Source organism: Cupressus sempervirens, chromosome 10, assembly GCF_028749045.1.
Source record: "Cupressus sempervirens isolate cs-2001-9-10 chromosome 10, ASM2874904v1, whole genome shotgun sequence".
NCBI classification, from domain to species: domain Eukaryota; kingdom Viridiplantae; phylum Streptophyta; class Pinopsida; order Cupressales; family Cupressaceae; genus Cupressus; species Cupressus sempervirens.
In genome coordinates, this window is record NC_143127.1 from 149,515,099 (window position 1) to 149,533,264 (window position 18,166).

The 18,166-nt window shown below is 39.0% G+C and overlaps 1 protein-coding gene across 10 annotated transcripts in view; it reads right to left on the reverse strand.

Annotated features, from left to right (window-relative positions):
- LOC149533014 (uncharacterized) overlaps nt 1-18,166 on the reverse strand; it is a 187,931-nt gene that overhangs the window by 59,463 nt on the left and 110,302 nt on the right. For all 10 annotated transcript variants that reach the window (XM_089804665.1, XM_089804661.1, XM_089804664.1 and 7 more), the window contains 5 exons: nt 15,286-15,408; nt 15,111-15,194; nt 14,827-15,011; nt 14,511-14,649; nt 14,353-14,412 (listed from right to left, as the gene is read on the reverse strand). In XM_089804665.1, coding sequence (XP_089660791.1) covers nt 14,353-14,412; nt 14,511-14,649; nt 14,827-15,011; nt 15,111-15,194; nt 15,286-15,408 — 591 coding nt within the window. The remainder of the gene's footprint in view (nt 1-14,352; nt 14,413-14,510; nt 14,650-14,826; nt 15,012-15,110; nt 15,195-15,285; nt 15,409-18,166) is intronic.

An 18,166-nucleotide genomic window follows, 5' to 3' on the forward strand; every position in this document is an offset into this window, starting at 1 on the left:
AGACAACTAGGAAGAGGGATGCATCCCTAGTGTGGTAGACGTTCGTGCTCTAAGCTCGTTCAACTCCACTCGTAGCTCATGCACTTGCCCAGTCCGTACCTTCAAATCTGCTTCAGCCTCGATCTGAATTTCCAAGGCTATTTGCATCATCCCAACAATCTCTTTAAGTTTCGTCTCCTCTAGTGTACCTGACTCTGCCGAGCCAAAAATGTTGTCCTCTCGGATTGCCAGGCTGCTCTCTCTAACTCCCGAGCTTCCTTCTCTGCAGCTAGTTCTGCCTTCATCACTGCTAACCTAGTAGCTAACTCCTCCTGAGCCCTCTCTATCGTTGCTTGGTCTACCTAGCTCCTCTGAAGGGCATAATAAGCATCCTTGTATATCCAGACTATCTCCTAAGTCAGAGTCTCTATGCAGCTCTCCCCAACCGGGTCTCTCATATTGATCCAATCCTCAAGCATCTCTAGAGTCTCAACTCTGGGCCACCCGCGCTCCTCAAAGCAAACTGAAAAGGCTGTTGGGCACCCTACTCTCATGAGGGATATGACGTGCTCCAGCTCCTTTACCACTAAATCTAAGGCCCATGTCTGTGCAGAGGCCACCACTCAGCGAGCCCAAGAGGCCATATCAGCAATAAATGCCTCCACACCCTCTCCCATCGATGCATCTAGCCCCACTATAGGTTGCTCGGTGCCCATAGTCGTCTTCACTGCCTCTACCATCCGCTAAACAGTGCTCTCCATGGAGAAGTGTGGTATCCCATCGATCGAGTGACTCTCCTCCACCTGCATACCTATAGGATCTCCTTCTGGGGCTACTTCTCACGCAGGTGTGAGAATGCCTGACGCTCCTGGTGCTAGTGTGCGGTTAAACCTCATACTCAAGTACATGCTCAACCTCTGAGATTTACTTTCTCTATTTGACTCCTCCACTGGTGTCGCTAACAACTTTGCATCCACTGTAACCACTGCGTCCGAACCCACTACATCCAAATGAACACCAGGTGTCCTTAAACCCTCACTCATTTCTATCTTCATCACTCCTTCCTGAGTGTCTATCTCCTCATCGGGTACAAGAACCTCAGCCCCTACCTCTGGTACGGCTGGCAAGGCCTCTCGAAAAACCCCTTCCGGTAGCTCCATCCTTACCTCCAGAACGACTATCATCATCGGTGACAGATGTGACTCTATCCCCCCTACAACTACGACCTTCGAAACGGGTAGTGTCTCTATAGTTGGTTGAACTGCAACGATAGTTGGAGCCATCATCACTGGTTGTCTGAACTAGCGAAACCCTGGAATTTGCATGCCGCGTGTACCCACTAGAACCAAATGTGTCGTCGTCGAGAGTGTAGTCCACGAAAAATAGTAATGGTGTCATTGTAATCACTTCCACCTCCTCGTCATCTTCTTCATCCTCCCCATCGATCTCACTCTCATCGGAAGAAGTCTCCTGCCAACCACTATTCCTACCGACCACTATTAGTATCTCTTCCATTTGGTCTCGATCATTTCTATCTGACCATGGTCTTGCTGCTAAGTGTGTCGAAGTGTCTCTACTGAATGATAAGGGGTTCGCCTAGTGCGAGTGGTCCAGGCTTGGCCTACATCCTTTCGTGGAGAATCATCCGCATTGTTGCCTCCAAGAATAGCCCAATTGCGTAGTGCGGCATGTAGAATGTCTTATCATGCATTGTCATAAATTCATACATCCTTTTTGCCAACAATGTAGCCCAATCATACACTCTTCCCTATAAGATCTCATTCATCATCACAACCTGTGGGGAATGAAATGTCTAAAGCGCGGCTGGATCCTGTGAGGCGACTTTTTACTAAGTCCATAAGACAATGCCAGTGCCCTTCCCGAACATTAGACTTCTTCAATCCTCTACCTTTCGACGTGTCTATGAGGGCTTCTTTCTCTGTTTGTGCCTTCACCTCTCGACTAAATTTTTTTAGATTGTTGTTGATTTTGCTTCCACCCTATGGATGACCAAGTATTCCAAATACTCGTGTGAAATCTGGTGCCCGGAATGATACTAAAAGGTCGCATCCAAGATAGGTGAACAATCTCGAACCTATTGTACATCTCTATCATTGTGCGCAGGAACCCTTAATAGTCTTGAATGCAAAATACAGGCATCTGTATTGCCCATTCAACCTATGCCTTCCGAATATTGTTTTTCACTAGATGGTTATCAGATGTCTCCTGCCACCATTTCCTACATTTTGCTCCATTCAAACCCTCAAATGAGACATTATGTGCTATGAGATGATCGGTTGCAGCTAGCTGTGTTGTTTGTTTGCCTTTCTTCTTACTTGCTCCTATGCTTGTGCCTCCTACAACACGCACTCCTGACAGCAAGGTTTTCACGTTTCTGTTCATGGTTGTAGTTGTTGTAGCTTCTTCCAGCATCTTTTTCGAAGCCCTCTTTCTGGCTAACTACATAATTGTCACTTCCTTTGTCTTCTTGTGTACAAAAGACAAACAATGAGGTCGGTTGGGGTCGTATGGCAAATATTATAGCCAGTTGACTGTGCAATATATGTTTTATAACACCTTCACATGTCCTTTAACATGATCGTATGGCTATGTTCCTTGCTTCTCCAATTATACGGCGATCTTGTGCTGTGTACATGAGTCTTTTATCTGCTTGCTCTTTTCCCTTTATATCGTACGCATTTTCTACAACACTTCAGCCATATGGTAAGGATCACCTTACATCAACCTGGTCGTACGATCGTACGGCTTATGTTTTGCCTTTTGTTTTTTGCCTTGAACAGCATACAGTATATGCTTTCCCTCTTCCCTATTGGTCGGCTGGCCGTACGAGGTGTTTGCCTAACTTCTTGCTTCTATACAAGCTTTCTCTTCTAATTTCCCTTTCATCCATACGGTATGAAGCTCTTCACAAGATGTTTTCTGTAACCTTGATTTGTCGTAAGCTCTCCGTTGTCCCTTCAACACATGGTGTGTTTATCTTAAAAACTTATCACTTTATGTCGTACATACAATAGTATGGTATACCTATGCTAGGTCTGCAAGCCGTACAATATGTTAGCCTTTCTCCTCTTAGCCGTACGGTGCCCTCTTACTTCTAATCGATGGTCGTATGGTTGGTGTCCATACGGTACCTTCAACTTGTGTTCGTAATGCCCTTCCAAGCCATCCAGTGATTTTAATCTCCTGCTGGACCCAACACACAAGCTTCACTGTACTATCATCAAAACTGTACGATCAGCTTCTCCTTATGTTTTTCTTGTTACTGCTTCCTTGTTACCATACGGCCATCTCCTTCTAACACATCCTTCTTGACCATATGGTACGGTGTCTAAGGTTGATCCTATGTCCTTTTTCCTTGGCCTTCTGATATGTTGCTCGCTTTAATGTGCTCTGACTTTGCTTTTGGTATATTCTCTTATTATTTATTATTTATATTTACATTTATACATCACTACTTATTTTATTTTATATTGTCTACGAGTTCTCCGTCCACAGAGGCACGTTACTTCTTTCATGAGAGACTTTCAGCTAACCCATTCACTCCATCAGGCACTTCCTTCCCGTCAAGCGTCCATAATTTTATTGCTCCATTATCACCAACTTCGCGAATTTTATATAGCCTGACCCACTTCACTTGAAATTTGCCTAGTTTAATCTCATTGCACCCATTATACTTCAACACTAGTTGGCCTAGTTGAAACTTGTTCAACTTCAAGTGGTTGTCATGTCATGTCATGCCTTACATCTGTTCTATGTAACTTCCATGGCCCATTGTGCCTGCAATCATCGTTCGTCAAGTTTATTTAAATTATACAATCTTTTCCTCAGACTTTCCATATCTCCTAGTTTGTTTTCGATTGCGATTCTTAAACTTGGTACCATGAATTTCATCAATACCACAGCCTCCTGTCCATACATCAACTGAAACTAAGTGTGTCCTGTGGTTATCTTGTATGAAGTACGGTATGCCCATAACACCGATGGTAGCTTTTCTTCCAAATCATCTCCTTCGATTGCGCAAGATTTATATATTACTTCGACTAAGATTTTATTCATAGCTTTTGCTTGCCCGTTGGCTCTTGAATAGTACAGGCTCGATAGGGAATGGTATATCTTTAACTCTATGGTGAGTAGTCAGATGACGTGATTGACGAAATGTCACCCACAGTTGCTTGTCAATTGTAGCGGGATTCTGTATCTTGTGATGATTTGCTCATAAATGAATTTCATCGTGCTAACTGTAGAGTTGTCTGGTAGGGCTCACGCCTCTACCCACTTGGTAAGGTACTCCGTCGCTACCACGATGTACTTGCATCTCTTGGTTTTACTTACCTTGAGGGGTCCGACAAAGTCAAACCCCCATCATTCAAATAATTCTTGTGCATGTAAAGGGTTCAAAGGCATAAAATCCCCTTTCAGTGGTTTCCCATCCCTCTGACATGTGTCGCACACGACCCACTCCCTAGCGTCGTTGTGCAAGGTTGGCCACCATAACCCTGCCAGAAGTATCTTCCGCACAGCTGTATCCGGCCCCATGTGTCAACCTGTTGGTCCTTCATGTGCTTTCTTCAACACCTTTGGTATTTCCTCTTCTAGAACACACCGTCTTAAAATTAGGTCGGGTCCCATGTTATATAGCAACCCGTTGATCAACTGAAACATTTGACTCCTTAGCACTAGTTTCCTCCTTTCGTTCGGTGGCATTTCCCTAGGAAATTGTCCCGTGGAAAGATATTCCCTGATACTTGCGTAACAGGATGGTAGTACGGCAATCTAGAATAGTTGTGCATTAGGAAAATCGCCATTGACTTGACAAATGGTCCACACTTACATGGCTCTTTCTAGATCATACCACAATTTTGAATGTGAACTCCTGTAACAGTAATAGCCATTTGTTTATCCGTCCTTGGATGATTGGCTTATTCACAAGATATAATAGTGCTTGATGATCTACATAAAATATGAATGGAGTCACCAGTAGATAATGTCTAAACTTCTGTACAACGTACACCATCCCAAGTGTCGCACGCTCTGTTGTACTGTAATTTTTTTCTGCTTTCAATAGTAGTCTACTCACAAAGTACACCGGATGATCCAATCGGTGATCACCTGTCTCTGCCAACGTTGCTCCAATTGTGTAATTAAATGCATCGACATGGACATGAAACTCCTTATCCCAATTCAGATAAGCCAAGATAGGCGTTGTAGCTAGTCTTATTTTTAGTCCTTCAAAGGCTTCATTCTACTCTGTATCCCATTTGTAAGGTTCTCCCTTGTAGGTTAGTTTGTCAAGAAGGTACAATATTTTCGCAAAGCCCTTAATGAACCTTTGGTAGTATCCTATGTGCCCTAGAAATGATTTTACCTCCATCACATCCATCGAAGGTGGCATTTCCAAGACTACCCGGACTTTGTCAAGATCCGTCTTTAATCCTACTTTACATACTATTTGCCCTAATAGCTTCCCTTGCGGTACCATGAATCTACACTTCTTCCAATTCAGTGCCAATCTCGCTCGTCTGCATCTTTCCATGCATTCTTTGAGGGCGGTCATATGCTTGTCCTCCGCACTAAAAATTGACCAATCATCCAAAAATGCCTTGAAATTTCCAACTAACATCTTATCAAATGTGCAAGATGATTCTCTGAAATGTTGCTAGAGCATTTCACGGTCTGAATGGCATCCTATTGTAGCCATATACTACATCTTCAACTATGAAGGTTGTTTTAAACCTATCTTCTTCCATGATGGATATCTAGTTGTTTCTAGAGAATCCATCCATAAATGAATAGATTTCGTGCCCCGCGACTTCTTCCAAAATACTATCAGTGAGTGGTATCGGGAATGGATCTTTGATCATTACTGCATTCAGGCATCAAAATTCCACACATTCTTATCTGAGTGGTGTCCTTCAGGGATATCACAATCAGAGATGCCCACTCACTCAACTACACCCTAAAAATAATGCCTACTTCAAGCATTCGATTGATTTCATCAATGACCCACGCGGCATTATTTTTGTTCATCCAGTATGGCCACTTCCGTACGAGTACTGCTGCTCCTATCAGTAGTATAAAATGGATGCATAATTCCGGCGGTACCCCTTTCAAATCCTTATACGTCCATGGGAACACATCCTTATATTCCATAAATATTTTAAACGTCGCCGCCTTCAAGACTGGATTCTAGTCATCTCCCACAAATATATTATTCGGGTTAGCTTTGTCCCCTAAGTTCATTGTCTTTACGGTGGGTTCTTCATATTTAATAGGTTTGTCTTCACTAAACGTATGCACAGGCATTTCATCTATCTGCGCTTCTCCTTCCTTCACTTCTCTATACTCCTTCGAAAATTCATTCTCTTTTCCATCTTCGACCCCTAACATGTTACAACTTGAAAAGAGCTCGTAGTCCTCCATCTACTAATGGAGTCGGTCGTTCAGCGAATCCAAGTCGTCGTCGTTAGACCCTCCTTCCAATCTCAATATTCCCTCTTCGTCAGGTTCCATTCTATTCTTCCCCTCACCGTCTCCATCGCCTTTGCCTTCAAAATCCAACGATGTTGCCTCCTCTCCTACCATTTGTGTGTGTACGTTGATTACAAATCTTCGGCCTCCGCCTTCAATGGATAGAGTATTTCGTTTCCAATCATTTTTAACCTTCACATATACCAGCCAGCCCCATTCGAGTATGGCATCGTACCCTTTTCTTTTTATTGGTATGAGCATAAAATCCAATAAGAATGGTTGTGTCCTGATGGTTACAGGTTGCGCCATCAGTGTCCCTAAAGGCTTGATCCTATGCTGATTGGCAGTGAGTAGTTGAAATGTAGGTGGCCACAACATAGGTTGCCCCCAACTTCTTCCATATATCTTTCGAGAGTACATTCACTCCTGATCTGCCATCTATGATTGTGTCCGTGAGGATGGTACCCAGGATACCCATCTCTACTACTACAGGATGTCTTCTCGTAGTGAGTGCCAATAACATTGGGTCTGTTGCAGTTTCGCTGCCATCTTTTCCTGTCGCTTTTGGGATTGGTGTCATGTTCAGTATTGCAATCCGTAGCTAAGGCATTGTAAGGTCATTCAGTTTAAAAGGAACTTCCATTTGCATTACCTGTCGTATAATATTTTGTTCTGCTAGGGTCCTCTTTGAGGTGACAACAGTGTCTTTTGTATGTGATTTTTCAGCTTCCATTTGTTTTTCTAATTCTGCTCGCGCTTGTTGCAGCCTTTTCTTTTCCTCTTCTACATCTGGATATGTTGCCTTCCTTTCTTTCTCGCAAGTGATGGTTAATGTCTCCTACTCACATGTTTCTATACTTAACAAGTTCACCCCTTGCTTAGGGCATTTTGAATCCTTATGGTCTCTCAGACCACACCATCTGCGCAACAGTTGTGGTGTTTCCTTCGCGGTACAGTCTCTGGTGAAGTGTCCCCAAAGGTTGCACATACGACATTGTATCATCAGCCATCCACTCGAGTCATACTATATCCGACTTCGGTCCCCATTATTGTTATTATTATTGTTACCGCCTCGTCTACCTTGGCTATTGTTATGGTACCCTCTTGAGATTGCGTCATTGTTTGAATTCGTTCCTACTCCTGAGGTGGACACTTCCTATGTTAGCAATACTTGGTGTCCCTTTGTCTTCATATTGAACGGGCATTCCTTGGTGGAATGTCCCGCAATTTCGCAAATATCGCAAAATTGTTTCTTCGAGCAAGAGCCCTTTTTGTGGCCCTCCTTACAATCTGTACACCACAATTTCCCTCTTTTCGCTGAGTTAGGATTCTTTTTCAGATTTTTGAACTCCATCATCTGTAACATGTCCTTATTCAATGCTCGAACCTTCTTACTTGACTCTTCATCATTGCTGTTGCTTTCCGAAGATGAATCGTTTGAGTCCGACAATTTGTTTTTCTTCTTTTTGCTCGTTTTCTGCTCTCTCGAGATCCATTGCCCAATTATATGGATCTATGTATGACACTAGAGGTACAATTTTCATCTTTTCTTTAATGTTTGTCATAGCTCTTCAACAAACCACCTTTTCTTTAGCCCGTCAGCAGGTTGGCTTTCCATTTTCCCCACTAGTTCCTTCAGCCTTCTTGTATATACACGGATTGTTCTATTCTTTCCCTGTTTCATACTGTATATTTCTGCTACTATTTCGTTATCATCCCTCAATAGTGCTATGAATTCTTTCTTGACATTTGACCATTTAGTTAATTTCTGGGGATTGGCATCCGAAAACCAATCAATCGCTACACCCCATAGGGTCACTGGAAACTGTCGGACCTAGTCATCCTAATTTGTTACACTGTTCATCGTCCAGATTGTTTCACATGTCTTACAATGTCTGACTAGATTGGTTGTCCCATCGCCACTAAACTTCGGTAATTTTTCCTTAGGTCCTACCATCATTAATTTCTTCTGAATTTGTGGTACTTGTTGTCTACCCATGTTGTTCTGAGTACCCGTGCTATTCTAAGTATCTGCGTTGTTTTGCACAACCGCACTACTTCAAATAACCATACTGTGGACAACTGCATTGTTTGGTGTAAAGAGATTTTCAAGTGAAGTTGTTCGATTCTCTACCTATACCCATTCAGCAAATGTATCAAGAACGAAGAGTTCACCTCACGCTTGTGCTCCTTCGGCACTTCGAGCTGTGTGGGTTCCTTCCCTTCCGTTCGGATTCTCTACCTTTGGCGTATACAAGTTTAGAAACTCCTCCCTTGTCTCTTCTACCAAATTTAATCTCAGGCGCGTTTCTTCAAGCAAGTCCTTGCAGTACTGCTCGGTCTGCTAGGTGAATGCACTCCCTCCATCAGTGCTCCTTCACCCCCTCGATGTCCATCGATAAGCTGCTGAAAATTTTGTTTGCGCCCCGCCTGTTGTGTTAAAATTAATGGTTCTCGTTTTGTGCGTATATCATCCTTGTCCTTTATATTATTCCATCCTTATTTAATAGATTTGGCATTAATCTTCATAAAACCTCTTGTATACCAAGTTCGACTGGCAACAGTGCCAAATGTTTACCATATAGGGTAAACGGATTCTTATTGCATTAAGGTATTAGAATGTAACGCAAAACAAGATACTTTATTCATATAAGCAATATGCAATTCTAATTACAACGATTACAATGATAATGATGATCCAATAGTTCATTTGAACGATGTACATATACCTTTTTGAAGGGGTGACTCAACCGTCACACGCCCTTTCGGATACAACTCTACCCGTTTGCTACAATATGGATTTTATCGACATGCGATCTGACTTCAAATCCCATGTGTTTCCTAATAGCAACCACCTCCATTTTCTCATATAAATTATGTGAACAAATAGCATAGTCAACCACACTTACCCTATTGTAGGTGTTGTATGTGAAAATAACCGACTTTAACCACCTAGCTAGATCAAAAGTACCACATAAAGAAAGCAATTCTTCACCAAAATGGTTGCATCTTTTAGCATCTTCTTAGACTCTTTCCTAATAATGCTTTTGATCTTTTGTGAGCCCAATAGGATTACAATTCTCATTAAAGGTGAGTAAACTAGCTTGCTCACTAGCAATCTTAGCATTAAAATCCCCAACAAGGAGAACATCACCTTGTTGTGCAAACACAGCATCTTTCTTTAAAGTTGCAATGGGTCATACGGTCCAAACCACACTTTTTATATGTTTTATAGAATTGAGGAGCAAAGTAACATGCTGCAATCCTGGTAAAATTACTATTTTCTGATATCTTGAACCGTAAAATTGTTTATTAATATCTTCTTTCTCCTGATGAATGAGACGCCCTACCTTTTCTCTCACTAAAATCATAATACTCCAAGCCCTTTACCATTTCTCACTACTTCGTTCCACAATGCCAACTTTAAATATCCCTCAAACAAAGAGGTCTTACATCCATCATGCTCATTCGTCTCTATGAGGCAATTAATATCTCTACCTTTTGCGATCGGCTCTAACCCAAGCCTGCATCTCCAAGGATAACCTCTGCGATTCCAACAAACTAAACTTGAAGAAACCTAAGTAGAACTTGATTGCTATTTGTTTCGGCATGAAAGAATTGAGTTTTCATCCCTATGTGAGCACATTATTATATATGCGTAGTTGCCAACTAAAAAGTTTACTGTCAGATCTTTGCTGCTCTGCATTGGGATGATGCCCAAAATGAGCAATAACTATTCGAATATTATAATGTTTCTTTAATGGTCATCTAAGTTAGTCTTTAGTTTATTAGGTAGTTTCTATTTCCGTCTTTAGTTCACGATTGTTTCTTTTAGAAACATCATCTTTGTAAATCTATATACGGAGCTTTTGTCTCCTTTGTTTATTAAAACTACAGCAACATCGAATTACCATAAAATGGTATCAAAGAAGGTCGATGGGATTTTACAAAATTTGGTTTTTTAAGAAAAATTAGAGCCTCTTTGATATGGAATTTTTTTCCAGAAATTTGCTTTCTGATTTTAAGAAATAAAAATCATTAGAGGCATTTTATGAAGGTTTTGTAGTTTATCTATGAGGATTTTTGTTGGAAATCGCAAGCCTGCTTAAGGGATTTGATGTCGCAATTTCTTGGTTGGAGCAAAAGTCTCTGATTTTTTGGGTTGCATGTTTGTCGCGTGTGCTTGCATATTGCTTGCATACCACGCGAAATCTTGTGTTTTGCCTCCCTTAAAAAATTTCTAATGAGTTTTTGTAAATTAGTCCCTCAAAAAATTCTGATGGGTTTTCATAATTTTTTCCCGTACAAAAAAAAATTGTGATTCCATAATTTTCACAAAGTTGTGGGGTTCCTCTGTGGGTTTATAATTTTTTCCTCAAAATTTATATGTTGGGTTTTACCGTTTTTGCTCAAAAACAAAATTTTGTATTCTATTATTCATGTCTCGGATTTTGCTTGGTTTTGATTGATTTTTCACCTCAAAACTGGTGTTGGGTTTTTGTTGATTTTTCTCCTCAAAAATTGTGTCTTTTTGCAATTTGTTTTAGAGCATCATGCCCACCTGCAAAGGTTGGAGGGTTCGTTGATTTTTCCTCAAAATTGTGCTAGTTGTTCTTGGTGTTTGTCCTTGTCTCCAAGGAAGAGAAGCTCCAATTATCCAACATCGGGTTGGATATTTTATAATGATTTCTAGTCAAACGTTTTGCCGATTCTGGGAAGTTTAGCAGCGAAGTTAGTGGCAAGCTCTTGTCTCCTGTTGCAAAGTAATCTGAAGAAGGGAGACCCCTTCTCTGTTCTTTTTATGGACGAATTTTGGCTTCTTGGTCATTAACATTTTGCATATCTAGGGAGGGTCTCAGCAGCAACAAAATATTTTGAAGAAATTGTGACTAAAAGACAGCAATTAGACAATGACCATTAAGGGAGGGTATTAGAATATTATAATGTTTCTTGAATGGTCATCTTAGTTAATTTTTAGTTTATTAGGTAGTTTCTATTTCCGTCTTTGGTTCACAATTGTTTCTTTTAGAAACATCGTCTTTGTAAATCTATATAAGGAGCTTTCATCTCCTTTGTTTAATACAACTACAACAACATCGATTAACCATAACAATAATAAGTCTACCATTGAACATCTATGCCCTTTTACCTTCATTTCTAGTTGCTCTAATTTCCTCCACTTCAGACCTTCTCTCCTCTTGCTGCCTCATGGTTAAATCTTCCTCTAATTAGAAACGAGAACCCCTCAAGCTATTTTTTGCTTAATAAATTTTGCTTGTCATGAATGTAAGACACCACTACTTTTATGGGTCTATTCCTTCCATCCACTAACTTACCAACCCTCCATGCTTAGCAAATTTGACCTTGCCAAAGTAGTACTTCATTTAAGGAGTCTCATGTGAGATAGAGAGTGTGCTCATTCACACCATATTCCTTAACACCCTTAATAATCACACTTGTTGCTCTTACTTGCCTCTCCTTGATCTCTCTATCTTGAATGTTGTCCATACAAATATTAGTTTCCTTGTTTGTATGAGTTCAATGCTTACTGATTTTGTCCCAAGTTTTGGTAACTTGTGGAAAACTTATGTTATCCTCTTCACCTACCATCTTACCAAGCCATCTTGACTAGTGAAAAGATTTTTCCTCATCACGACAAACCTCACCATTTATCGCAACTTTGCTTTGCAGTAATAAAGCCTTGCTTCTTCAATTTTCTCTACTAATAGAGTTTCTTTTAACTCCATATTGGTCACTAGAGATTGAATTTCTTTGACTTCCCCTTATCTTGTTTCCTTCTGCTGCTTTCATCTGTACTACCACCTGCCTTAGCAAAATCAACTCGTATTCACCTTTCTCCATATTAAACTACAGTTTTTGATCCTACTCCTTAAGCAGGTTATTCTCTCTCATTAGCTTTCAATTGTTTTCTGCAACCTCCTTGATCTTATTGTCCTCCATTAGACTCCGTATTTCTAGGGGCATAACCCTCTCCTTCCTGACCATTAGTTCATTAATATACAGATCAGGACACCATGACCAAGGTGTCCTGATAGAGTTGTATGCGTTTGAAATCCCCTTTTCTTTAACTGCCACTTTATCTGCTGCTTGAGTTATATCCCTAATATTTTTTGAGGCTAGTGGTGAAAGAAATGATGCCTTCACCTTAACTTTTTCCTCATTTTACTTTGTATATTTTGGTCTCTTTCAATATCAGCAATATCCAAAGACTTAAACGATATTTTAGGTAATACTAATATCACTGCCAGTTTACCTTTTCTTGTGTGCTTCATTTTACGAGTCTGCCAACGCCTAAGGATTCCTTCATATTGTTTCGCATTCATATACACATAACTCACGTCCGAAATCGGCGTATTAATTTGAGGACGAGTGTCGTTTTCTTTCTCTATCTGATTGCCGAGGCTAGAGTTCCAAAACCCAGCTGAAGTGCAAGTTGAGAGGTTCCCAGAAAATTTGAAAGGTATTATGAAACCTTCCTGTGCCAGCATTCCAAACACTGGTCTATGTTCAGCACTATCATTATGAGACACTAACCTGCCCTATGTTGCATTACCAGAACCTACAATGTTAATAAAACTACATTTTGCCATAATTATCTGTGGCCCTGAAAATCCTGATTGAACAGCCAAAATCCTGTTGGATGAGAGCAGACAATAAGGATATGCCAAAGTGCATGGAGTTGATTTCAAATGAATTCACAAATGCAACATGGACAACTTCAAAACGTTCATCTTAGAAAACATCCATGCATCCTTTCTCCATTGCAACATGAATGTTTGGCAGGATTGAGGGATGATATAACATATCTGCAGTTCCATATGAACTGTTCTTGGTGCTACCACCCTTTCTCGAATAATTTTTGTATCTCCTTTATACTTTTAATGGATGGTAACTCCCTCATCTGGCAGCATCATGCAAAAAGAAAAAGAAAAAATTTCTCATTGTAGGCAGCAGTTACACCATGAAATAAAACCTTTGTTAGTTAATAAAACATTATTCCAAAGGGGGTGTCAGTTGTGTCGGCAGGTGGTGACAGTTGGAGATTTACCAAACGATGTGGAGTCTATTTGTATGGAATCTGTATCAAGTAAGGATATGGCTAATGTGGGAACTATTATGCTATGAAACATATATCATTTTGTAGGGTGTAACATGATTCTTTGTTATTCATGCTACTGTTGTATTTCATTTATCTATGGTATTATGCAATCCTGTTGAATCTGCATATACTGTGCAATCCGTCTCAACTTGGTCATCTAACAATCATCAATAACTAAATCTGAAATTTGAAACCACTGCCCTGTGTTTTGCACTTTGAATCAGAAAGAATGTAATCCAACTTGAAACCAACTATCATCTACAACTCCTGAATTTGATTTAAATCTTTGCACAAATATTTAACTTATCATGCAAAAGTAAGCAGTAAGCATAGCCTCAACATTTAAAAGAATTGATAAGTAGGAGATGATTTCCACAGCTAGTCAAATTGTGATGTGAATATCAGGATTTAACTGTGTGATTTTTGAGTCAAACTCGATGACCCATGTTTCATGAGTAGTGATTCAACATGAATCCATCTCTCATGAGAATAAATGGAACACTTAGCACTCATTGGATCTAGGTGATGCTCACAGGGGTGAAGCACCCGGTGCTTCACCCCTGTGAGCATCACCTAGATCCAATGAGTGCTAAGTGTTCCATTTATTCTCATGAGAGATGGATTCATGTTGAATCACTACTCATGAAACATGGGTCATCGAGTTTGACTCAAAAATCACACAGTTAAATCCTGATATTCACATCACAATTTAAAAGAATGTTTGCATGTATAAATATCAGAAATGATGATGGAAAGAGAAATACCTCCTTTTCTTTTTTCAGAACTTCTCGGATGGGGCAATATGCAGCTGTAATGCACAAGTTCTAGAACACAAACCATAGGAATTAGAAGACGACCTTGAAGCATGCAGTTTAATAAGTTTTTAAAAACCGATAAGTTAAAAACTATTTTTAAAATCTACCTTAAGGTCAGATCCTGAATATCCCTCGGTCATGTTTGCAATGGCATTTAAATCCACATCTGTGTCCAATTCTTCCTGTGCAAGTATTACCTTCAATATTTTTGCTCTGTTTGGTGCATCTGGAAAGTTTACGAATAACCTAAAAAGACAATAAAGCAAGAAACAGAGTAGAACTAAAAAACTAAATTCAGAGTGCTGACCAATAGGGTGAAAGCAAAAAATTACATACAAGCAAAATATTGTCGATGGACCATGTTGAAATCATCATATGAAACGTCACTTTGGATTGTTATATCACAGAAAATGTAATGCCTACCTCCGGGGCATTCTTCGAATGACAGCTTCATCAAGATCAAAAGGTCTATTAGTGGCAGCAAGAACTAAGACTCTTTCTTTTTCTTTTGTGCATAAGCCATCCCAGTTGGCCATAAACTCATTCTTCATCTTACGCATAGCCTCATGTTCTCTAGGATTGTCCCTTCTTCCCAAAAGACTATCAACCTGCCAAGTGACTATTAAATTCAAAATACAGACAACATAACGTGAACAAAATAGAAGAAAAAAATAGTTTAAGCAACTATTTAAGATAAAAAAACTCACCTCATCAATAAATATCACACATGGAGAAATTTTACTTGCTAATGAAAAAATAGCCTTAATATACTTTTCACTTTCACCAAACATCTGCAATAATAAAGAACTATGTGTCAAGCACCAGTTCAAATAACCTCATAAAAACCCCTGTCAAGCATTATTGATAAGTATGACAGATTACCATTGATGTAATGCTTGATATTGAAATATTTATAAAATTTGCACCAGCTTCTGTTGCAACGGCTTTGGCAAGCATTGTTTTTCCAGTTCCTGGAGGTCCAAAGAGCAAGATACCTTTGCAGGGCTGTAATAAAGGATGAGATAAATTATTTGAATTGTACTAAAATATAAAGTTTTGTTGAGAAAAATCTTTAGCTGATATACTCTCCATTACTTTTAGATAAACAAGACTACTTTTATGTCAAGCTTCCACTCTCAAAACAAATAACCATATTGACATATTTTAAACATATGGGGTATTTTCTGATGTTACATAGGAACACATCCCCAACCCTTTGAGGCCATCTCATACATATTCAGGATGTCCGTTGTTTTGTATTTTTCCGCAATCCCCAGAATATTTCAATTTTTTCTTTTGGCACCACGGACATTTCCTGTCTTAGGAGGTACTTGACGAGATCTTGGAATGCATGGATCATCAAGGTATGTCCCAGACCAGTTGAAAATGTCTATCATGTCAACAGTTGTTGAACAAAAAAAAAATGTGTAATATTAAAAAGCAAGGTAGGGGGCATTTTCAAACAATGATTTTCACAAACGTTGATACTATAACAATCAGGCATTCATGTTTGAAAAATTGTATTTGTGTTTCAATATTTCACTCAACTTTCAAGTTCAATTTTCAATGGTTTCTACTCATTGCTCAATCATAAATGTCAAAGATGTTAATATGACTTAAATTTAAACTCTTTAGCATGTTTACTGATCTTTAACATTTAGCTACACAATTAAAATTTTCTTGTATTTATATATGGTTTCAATCTAAATTTTTTTAATGGGTAATGGGCCGAAGCCAAGATTAATTATTATTATTTCTTATACTAGAGTAAAATCGAAAACAAGACCTCCCATATGAAAGGCTCACAACTTACCATTGTGTTGTAGGCTATTGCCTGTATGGTTTTAATCTCACTATTTTATTTATTAAATAGTGTTAAATTTATAACAGTGATATTCATACTGGTCTGAGAGTGCAGACCACACCTTAATCTTCTTCCCTTGTATACCATTCAAATGCATTATATACTTTACACTTGGCAAATAGGATGGGCGGCGATCCTTGGTAAATAAACATGTTATGCGCTAACTATAACTAAATAGTTTTGTTAGTTAATATTTGTGTTATCTCCTTCATGGGCGCCGATTTCTATAAGTGTAGTATGAACTGACCTAGAGAGGGTCATGTCCCTTTAAGGGACATGCCCTTTGGTCATGGTATAAGAGGTGGGTGTTATTGTAGTTTAAGAACACACAATACATCAAGTCTGCTCCTTAAAACAATACTACCTTATACGAATTATTGCAGAGACAAACAAGTTTCAAAATAGCATTTAATATTCTGAAAATTACCTTCTACATTCAGAAAATGAAGAAGATCAGAGCAGCAACAAAGATTAAAGGTATTATTTCAAATCTGAACCCATAGAATTTGTAGAAACTTTACATGGTATCAGAGCTTTGGTAGTCGAACCTAGGCTCTGCAAATTAAATAATTAGACTTGATAAATATCTAGCATCATTCTCCTATCTTCAATGGCATACACAATCAGACCCGAGGATAGGCTTGATGGGAAAGAACACTTTGATGCCTGGAAACTCAGAATCATGATGATTCTTGAAGAAAATGATGTAAAACAATTTGTTGATTCAGCATCCAAACAACCCACTGTTGAACCTCATAAATCTATCTGGAGTAAAGAAAATAGGAAAGCCATTTAGATCATATTAGATGGAGTGAAAAATCATATAGTACCCATGCTAACGAAACATCATACTACTAAATGCGTATGAGGTTAACAATGCAACTAGAGTTCTTGCATTAAAAAGGCAACTAAATCACATACAAATAAAGAAGGGAGAATCGATGAATTCTTACTTCCTAAGGGTTGCCAGCCTAAGAGATGAACTTTCAAGTATAGGAACCATCATTAATGATACAAAACTAACACTGCTACAGATGGATTACCAAATTCATGGGAAACATTCGCACAAGGAGTAAGTGTCAGAGATAATCTTCATGACTTCAATAGACTTAAGGGAGACTGTCTTCAAGAAGAATCCAAAAAACTTAAGCAAGGAGGAAAACTAAAAACGAAAAATGAAGAACTTCATGTTCTTAATACAAATTCCTATAAAGGAAGAAAGAAGCATTTCAAAAAGAAAAGGGGTAATCAAAAGAATGATAAACCTAAGAAAGATCTATTCAAAATAAAAGGTTTCAGATGTGAAAAGTTTGGACACTACAGATCTAATTGCCCTGAGAATTCTAAACAAGTGAACTATACAAACATCACTAGGAAAGAAGATAACTATGATCCTGAGAATCGCATATTGTATTCGGCACTATCAAATGAAGTCTCAAGTAAAGCATGGGTGATTGGTAGTGGATCTTCTCAACATATTACAAGATACAAAGAAGCACTAGACTCTATGTCAAAAAAGGTTAATGGCAAAGTCACCATCAATGATAATTCAGCACATTTTGTCAAAGGAATTGGAAATTGCACCTTGAAACTAAAGTCAGGTAGTTCTCTACTTCTCAAAGGAGTACTCTATGTACCAGGAATAAAAAGGAATCTAATCTCGGTTACAGCACTTGAAGATGATGGACATAATGTTGCATTTATTGATAGTAAAGTCATAACCTGGGCTAAGAACTCCTCAATTAAGAAAGCAAAATTGATTGGTCAAAGAAAAGGGTACTTGTATGAATTAAATTCAGAACCTAGTCGACCTATTCAAGTTTTAATTCATGAAGTTGCGGACATAAATGAAATATGGCACAAAAAGTTAGGACATCTAAATTTCAAAACTTTATCAAC